This window comes from Rhincodon typus, chromosome 41 (assembly GCF_021869965.1).
Source record: "Rhincodon typus isolate 14 chromosome 41, sRhiTyp1.1, whole genome shotgun sequence".
Classification (NCBI taxonomy): Eukaryota; Metazoa; Chordata; class Chondrichthyes; order Orectolobiformes; family Rhincodontidae; genus Rhincodon; species Rhincodon typus.
Genome location: NC_063372.1, coordinates 2,144,205 through 2,152,654, shown reverse-complemented (window position 1 = coordinate 2,152,654; position 8,450 = coordinate 2,144,205). Strand labels below are relative to the sequence as shown.

Sequence of the window (8,450 nt, the reverse complement as noted above, 5' to 3'; positions counted from 1 at the left end):
TACTGCCCTGGCAAAACTCGCTGGCACTGAGCCGCCAGCTTGCATTTTTGTTGCAGCTCTCTTCCCTGAGCTGGCAAGAGCTGTGAGCTGCTTTCTCTCAGCACCGGGAATGGAGGGTCTGTCTTACAAGGAGAGGTTGAGTCAGTTGGGCCTGTACTCATTGGAGTTTAGAAGAATGAGAAGCGACCTTATTGAAACATACAAGATTCTGAGTGGATGTGACAGGGGAGATGTGGAGAGGTTGTTTCCCCTTGTGAGAGAGTCTAGGACCAGAGGGTACAATCTCAGAATAAGGGCTCACCCATTTAACACAGAGATGAGGAGGAATTTCTTCTCTCAGAGGGGAGTGAATCTGTGGAATTCTTTACCACAGAGGGCTGTCGAGGCTCAGTCATTAAGTATATTCAAGGCTGACATAGATTTTTAATCAGGAAGGGAATCGAGGGTTATGGGGAAAAGGCAAGAAAGTGGAGTTGAGGATGATCAGATCAGCCATGACCTCGTTGAATGGGCTGAATCGTCTACTTCTGCTCCTATGTCTTATGATCTTGCTAATGAGACAGCAGGGACCTGGCAGGCCATTCCAGAATTGTTGAAAATATACAACGGGTGTGTACTGATGCACTTTTTGTGAAAGTGAGTCCAGACCTACAACTGTGCAGTGGATTGTGACCAGAGGACTGAGATGTTAAAAAGGCATTTGGCACGCTTGCCTCAGTCGTTAGAGTATAGGAGTTGGGATGTCATGTTGAGGTTGTACAGGACATTGGTGAAGCCTCTTCTGGAGTAGTGTGTCCAGTTCTGGTCGCCCAGTAATAGGAAGGATATTATTAAGCTGGAGACGGTTCAAAAGAGATTTACCAGGATGTTGCCGGGTATGGAAGGTTTGAGCTGTAAAGAAAGGCTGGATAGGCTGGGACTTTTTTTCACTGAAGCATAAAAGGTTGAGACGCGACCTGACAGAAGTTTATAAAACAATGAGGGGTATAGATATAGTTAATTGTAGTTCTCTTTTCCCGAGAATGAGGGATTTCAAGACTAGGGAGTACATTTTTAAGGTGAGAGGAGTGCGATTTAAAGACGACACTAAGAGGCAATTTTTTTACAGAGGCTGGTTCGCGTGTCGAATGAACTTCCTGAGGAAGTGGTGGATGTGGGTACAATTACAATGTTTAAAAGACATTTGGATAGATACATGAATAGGAAAGGCTTGGCAGGATATGGGCCAGGAGCAGGCAGGTGGGACTAGTTTAGTTTGGGATTATGCTCAGCATGGACTGGTTGGACAGAAGGGTCTGTTTCCATGCTGTATGACTCTATGACTCTATGACTGGGTTTCTCTTGAGAGAGAGATGAGATGAGTACTTAGTACTTGAAGGAGCTGGTGTTGCACATCTTTTATTCACTCACAGGATGAGGGCATTGCTGGTTTGGCCAGTGTTTATTGCCTATCCCAAATTGCCCAGAAGGCAGTTTAAAGTCAACCACAGAGTCCAGACTAGGTAAGGATGGCAGTTTCCTTCCCTAAAGGACATGAGGGAATCTCAATTCCAGACTTTTTTTTATTGAATCTGCCGTGGCGGGTTTTGAACCCGGGTCCCCGGAACATCAGCTGAGTTTTTTTGGATTAATAGTCTAGTGATAGTACCACTAGGCCATTGCCTCCAGTTCTGAAGAAGGATCATAGAATCATAGAATCCCCACAGTGTGGAGACAGGCCATTCGGCCCAGCAAATGCACACTGCCCCTCTGAAGAGCATCCCACCCAGACCCATTCCCCTACCCTTTCCCTGTAAGTGGGCATTTCCCATGTCTAACCCACCTAAGCTACACATCCCTAAACACTACGGGCAATTTCCCATGACCAATCCACCTAACCTGCACATCTTTGGACTGTGGGAGGAAACTGGAGCACCCGGAGGAAACCCACGCAGACACAGGGAGAATGTGCAAACTCCACACAGACAGTCACCCGAGGGTGGACTCGAACCCGGGTCCCTGGCGCTGTGAGGCAGCAGTGCTAACCACTGAGCCACCATGCTGTCACCGGACCTGAAATGTTAACTCTGATTTCTCTCCGCCCATGCTGCCAGACATGCTGAGATTTTTCCAGTAATTTCTGTTTTGGCCTCCCTGATACTTGCTTGGCATCCGAGGCTGGCATATCAGCAAAAACATGCCACCCTGATTAATGTGTGAGCAGAAGTTGGTCAGTGGCACAGCCGTGCATACCCACCCACCCTGACCTCTTCTTTTGACCTTGTGTGATGGCATGGTGGAGCTCAGAAAGATCCCACATAGCGCTGGCAGCTTGGATTGAGTATGCCCTGGCACTGTTCCACCCATACCCGACATGTTTGCTACATTTTCCAATAATTTATTCCTCCTGTTGTTTTGCTATAGGCAGTGAGGTTGTCAAGGTAGAATGTAAAAGCTCAGCTGAAAGGTTGGCCTGGAATCTTCAAGTTGCACTCAGTCCCTCACCCATCCACAACCTCTCCCTCCCCAAAAGATAAAACGTAGGCAGTTCCCTGACCAAATAGTCTGGCAGCTTTCGCTGTGCCTTGGCTGCTCTTTGGATGAAACTCACTTTGACTCCTAAGAAGTTTGCTGATTCATCTCCCCCTCACCCACCTCCACCCCTCACTGCTCTCTCACATCTCATCGAATATTTGCTCACATCCATTCCAGGAAACGAGCTGTTACCGACTTCTCCGAGTTGCGACAGATTGCTTTCATCATGTCACTCAAGCAGGAAAAGAGCGAACCAACAGGTAAAAATCATCATTATTTTTGAGAGATTGAGTACCTCCATCAATGATGCCTGTGCAAATCCTTAGCTCGGCATTTCCTTCCCTCTCTCCTCTGGGTTCTTTTAACTCTGTTGCTTTTACTCTTCGATGAGGTGTTTGTTAGCTCTGTCTCTTGCTATTGCTTCATCTCTTTGATTCCTTGTTATCTGCTTTCTCTCTGACAGTATGTTCCAAATTGCTCTTAGGGGATTGAATTTACATTCGCAGGAGTGTGTGTTCAAAGACCAAGTTTACTAGCTAAGTATTTGGTTCTGGGCTCCTTCCCACCCTCTCCCCCAGCACCTTAAATTTATGCCTCCTGCTAATTGACCTCTCCCATAGGGGAAACAGATTTTCCCTGTCCACTCTGTAACATCGATCAAATCACCCCTCAGCCTCCTCTGTTCTGAGGAAAACAACTCTTGCCTTTCCAATTGTACCTCATCGCTGCAATTTTCAAGCCCAGAAGCTAGGGATCACTGGAGGAGGCTGAGATGGATCATCCACTCAGCACTTCTGGCTAAAGATTGCTACGAATGCTTCAGCCTTATCTTTTGCACTGATGTGCTGGGCTCTTCCATCATTGAGGATGGGGATATTTGTGGAGCCTCCTCCTCCAGTGAGTTGTTTAATTGTCCACCACCATTCCCGACTGGATGTGGCAGGACTGCAGAGCTTAGATCTGATCCGTTGGTTGTGGGATCGCTTAGTTCTGTCTGTCACTTGCTGCTTTCGCTGTTTGGTGTGCAAGTAATCCTGTTTGGTGGCTTCACCAGGTTGATACCTCATCTTCAGGTATCCCTGGTGCTGCTCCTGGCATGCCCTCCTGCACTCTTCATTGAACCAGGGTTGATCCCTTGGCTTGATGGTAATGGGTTAGTGGGGGATATATGGGCCATGAGGTTACAGATTGTGCTGGAGTACAATTCTTCTGCTGTTGATGGCCCACAGCACCTCATGGATGCCAAAGTTGCTAGAACTGTTCAAAATCTGTCCCATTTAGCATGGTGATAGTGCCACACAACACGATGGAGGATATTCTCAATATGAGGGCAGGACTTGGTCTCCGCAAGGACTGTGCAGCGGTCACTCTTACCAATACTGTCATGCGTCTAATAAGCTTGCAGCACAGTCGGTCAGTGCTGGCATGCTTCCCAAGGTGCATGTCAGCAGTGAGAATCTCTGACGTAGTTTTGGAAGCTTGGGTGGCTGTGCAATGCCCGAATTAAACGACAACTGACTGCGCTGAGCACGAGTGAGATGCAAACATCACTTAGAGTTTCCTCCTCTTCCTCATGCCACATACCCAGATACCCACACACAGACACAGAGCCTCACACCCGCACACAGATGCATATTTACACGGACACACAAGATACTCACAAACGAGATGCATACACACAGATACACATACACACACACACACACATCCATTGTGAAGTCTTGGCCAATTCTGCTGCTTTTCCATTGAAGCTATCCAAAGGGTCAGGAGAAATCCAAAAAAAAAGTTCCCCTATCATTTATGGCTGTTTCTTTGTTTTCATTTAATTTCAGAGAGCTCAGAGCCTGAGCAAGATTGTAACACAATGAACTTCAATCAAGAGACAAAAGAGTCGACAGGTAAGTTGCCATCTGCCTCCTGTTCTCCAGCTGGGAGGAAGCATTCCCCTGTGAGGCTAGAGGGCACTCTCAGTCCAGCAATGGGGCTGATTTTCACTTGGCCAAACCAGTGTCTTGATTTGATTTATTATTGTCCCAGGTACTGAGATACAGTGGAAAGTATTGTTTTGCGTGTTAACAAGACAAATCCTACCTTGCATAAGTACATCAGGGTAAGAGAACAGAATGCAGAACATAGTGTTCCAGCTACAGAGAAGGTGCAGAGAAAGATCAGCTCTATTATATGAGAGGTCTGTTCATCAGTCTGATAACAGCAGGGAAGAAGCTGTTCTTCAATCTGTTGGCATGTGTTTTCAAACTTCTGTATCTTTTGGCCGAAGGAAGAAAGTATAGCCGGGGTGGGAGGGGTCTTTGATTGTATTAGTTGCTTTCCTGAGGCAGCGGTAAGCGTAGACAGAGCCAATGGATGGAAGGCTGGTTTTAAAGATGGACTGGGCTATGTTTGCAACTCTAATTTCTTGCGGTCTTGGGCAGAGCAGCTGCCATACCAAGCTGTGATGCATCCATTTTAATGGCGCATCTATAAAAATTGTTAAGAGTTATTGCGGACATGCCAAATTTCAGTGGGAACAGGACAGTGACATTCTTGAACCACGGGCAACCAGGCTGCCTGCTCCACCCATCACTGCACCGAGACTGAAGATTATTACAGGGCACCACGCAAATTGGCAAAGGGTCGAACCAGTCAAGGAGCCGAACTCATCATCCAAACAAACAGCGGTGTGGGCAGAAAGAGTTTCCAACTCAGGGGTCACTTGGACCAGAGGGAACTGTGCCCTTGGGATGACCTTAAATCAGGCTGCCCTACTGAATCATAGAACTAGGTTTGAGGCCACTTTTGGAATATTGCGTTCAATTGTGGTCTCCCCTCTACAACAAAGATGTTGTTAAGGGTGCAGAAAAGATTTATAAGGATGTTGCCTCTATGACTGTGGATGCAGAAAATGTGGGATCGGTTAAAGGAAATCATAGAGCAGTGTAGCAATTGGGATAAAGTCAAGCAGAAGGGGAGAGGAAGGGACTGAGAGCTTTTAACAGTCATTGTGTGTTTGTAAACACAGTTAAGGCAGGGAAAACATGGGAAATGTTAAAATTAAAAGCACTTTACCTGAATGGACAAAGCACTCCTAACAAGGTGGATGAATTAATGGCACAAATTGAGGTAAATTGGTTTGATCTATAGTGCCACCCCACAACAGTAGTTATACTAAAGACAGAGCAGTCACCAATATCTGATGGTCTGAATCCAAGCACTTTAATGCAAATGGCCACACAGATAGTGGAGATATTGGTTGAAATATTCCAGAATCACTAGATTCCGGGAGGCTTCCAGTGGATTGCAAAACCGCTGATATGATCTTCCTGTCTCCCTCTCTTCTTGAGCAGAAAGCAAGAAACTATGGGCCAGTTGGGTGAAAATCCAAATGTCCATAGTTAAGGAAGAAAGAGCAGGACATTTAGAAAGGCTTAAAGCAATCAGAGACAAAACGGTTTCGGGAAAGGGAAGTCATGTTTGATCAATTTGCTAGAGTGGCACGGTAACTCAGTGGTTGGCACTGTTTCCTCACAGCACCAGGAACCCAGGTTTAATTGCATCATGGCTTAGTTTGGTAACTGCTCTTTCCAAGACCGCAAGAAACTACACAGAGTTGTGAACACAGGCCAGTCCATCACGAAACCAGTCTCCCATCCATTGACTCTCTCTACATTTAGCTCCTGCCTTGGGAAAGCAACCAGCATAATCAAAGACCCCTCCCACCCTGGTTATATTTTCTTCCACCCTCTTCCTTCAGGCAGAAAATACAAAAGTTTGAAAACACTACAAACAGATTCAAGAACAGCTTCTTCCCTGCTGTTATCAGACTTTTGAATGGACCTCTCAAATGCTAATTCTGATCTCTCTCTCTGCGGCTGTAACACTGTATCCTGCACTCTGTTCACCCTGATGCACTTTGTACGGTACGATCTGCCTGTAGAGCATGCAAAACAAAACTTTTCACTGTATCTCGGTATGTGACAACAATTAATCAATGTTATCCTTTTCTATTCCTCCTCCCAAAATGAAGCAATTCAGTGTGATTTCCTGCTCCATGTTTTTGCAAATGACTGCAAAATATTTTTTATTTCTGCCTCTTTCTTTCTTATCTTTCCCTGAAGTTGCAGTTGTCTGTCATTCTCCAGTTCCTCACCCAATCTTCTTTTGGACTAACAATGAAACATTGGCAAGTTGCTCAATCCCATTGAGGAAGCAAGTCAGGATAGTCTTGTGTTCAGCCAATGCACACTCTCAAGCAGGCATCAGTCAAAGCAGTGTGGACCCTGGCTGTCTCTTTGCCAGACGCTGCTTAGCTTCAGTCACTGATCACTCATTTTGAGTTGAAGGGGTATGGGTTTAAGCCGCTCTACAGGCAACCCCAATGATGGAGGAACCTTCTGAGCATGAGCTTTATTTCCAGTAAGGGGGTTTTTGTCCAATTGCCCATCCTAGTTGCCCCTTGAGAAGGTGGGGGTGAGCTGCCTTCTTGAGCCGTAGAATCATAGAATCCCTACAGTGTGGAAACAGGCCCTTCAGCCCAAGAAGTCCACACCAAACCTCAGAGCATCCCACCCAGACCTATCCCCCTATAACCCACCTAATCTACACCTCCCTGAACACTACAGGCAATTTAGCATGGCCAATCCACCCTAACCTGCACATCTTTGGACTGTGGGAGGAAACCAGAGCACCCGGAGGAAACCCACGCAGACACGGGGAGAATGTGCAAACTCCACACAGACAGTCGCCCGAGGCTGGAATCGAACCCGGGTCCCTGGTGCTCTGAGGCAGCAGTGCTAACCACTGTGCCACCGTGCCGCCCTTGGGTAGTCCTTGGCTGTCCTTGGGGCTGGGAGGGGGGGTGCATTCCAGGATTTTGGCCCAGCAATACCGAAGGAACGGTGTTGAATTTCCAAGTCAGAGTAGAGGGGAACTTGCTCGGGGGGGTGGGGGGGGGGGGCGGGGGGCGGTGTTTCCATGTATCTGCTGACCTTGCCCTTCAAGATGGAAGTAGTTGTGGGTTTGGAAGGTGCTGTCTAAGGAGCCTTGGTGAATTTTTGCAGTGCATCTAGGAGATAGCACACACACTGATACTCCTGAGGGAGTGAATGTTTAATCTTTACTGAGGTCAGCTGAGTCAGCACAGACTAGGTCTGGAACATAGTGGAACCAATACTCTTTGATCCAAGCACCAACACCTCCCCCTCAAGAACTTGCTGAACGATAGCTTCAAAACAGAATGATTTCCAAATATCTGATAGCTTAGAATCAGAGGCTTCCTGTCTGAACGATTCTGGTTTTAGGAAATCTGGGAGGTTCCAAGAACTCGGCTGTTTACAGGAATTTGCTATTGAGGTTACAACAGAGATTTTAAGGTTTGCATAACATTTAACATTGGGAACAACCTGTTTGCTTCTCCCTTTTCTGATTAATGACAGAAGTTAACTACCTCCCTCTGTGCCAACAAGTGAAGCGAGAGATCACCAGTGAGGACAGGGCTTTTATTCCAGACTGTTTGATTTACTCTCTGGATCCTGTGTCCCTGACAAACAGGCCGCAGTGGGCATAGACTTTTGGGTGCAGGACAGGGAAGCAGTATTTACCCATGCAGCACAGAGCACAGTCAGATTGAGTATCTTTTGAGGGTGGAGAAAATAAAAGAAACAAATTTTTAGAACAGCTTGATCGTGAATGTGTGTGTGTGTTTGCGCAAGACATTGAGAATGCAAGAGAGTCTGAATGTAGGTGAGAGCGTGTCTGAGTGTGTATGAGAGTAAATGTGTGTGTGTGTGAGAGAGAGAGACTGTGTGTATATATGTATATATTTGTGTGGGTCTGTTTGTGTTTGAATACGTGCCTGTGTGCGAATCTGTGTGTTGGTCACATAGAATGCTGCTAGGCGGTGGGACCATGGGTGGGGGGGGCAGTGTCACAGTGGGAGG

The 8,450-nt window shown here is 46.7% G+C and overlaps 1 protein-coding gene across 2 annotated transcripts in view; it reads left to right on the top strand.

Annotated features, from left to right (window-relative positions):
- Positions 1-8,450, top strand: part of LOC109926225 (natural resistance-associated macrophage protein 2-like) — a 31,454-nt gene that overhangs the window by 11,033 nt on the left and 11,971 nt on the right. The window contains exons 3-4 of one of the 2 annotated variants that reach the window (XM_048619006.1): positions 2,692-2,774; positions 4,347-4,412. In XM_048619006.1, the coding sequence (XP_048474963.1) occupies positions 2,741-2,774; positions 4,347-4,412 (100 nt within the window). In that variant the 5' untranslated portion in view covers positions 2,692-2,740. Of the gene's footprint in view, positions 1-2,581; positions 2,775-4,346; positions 4,413-8,450 lie in introns of those variants that run through there. The other variant, XM_048619005.1, reaches the window with a different exon arrangement.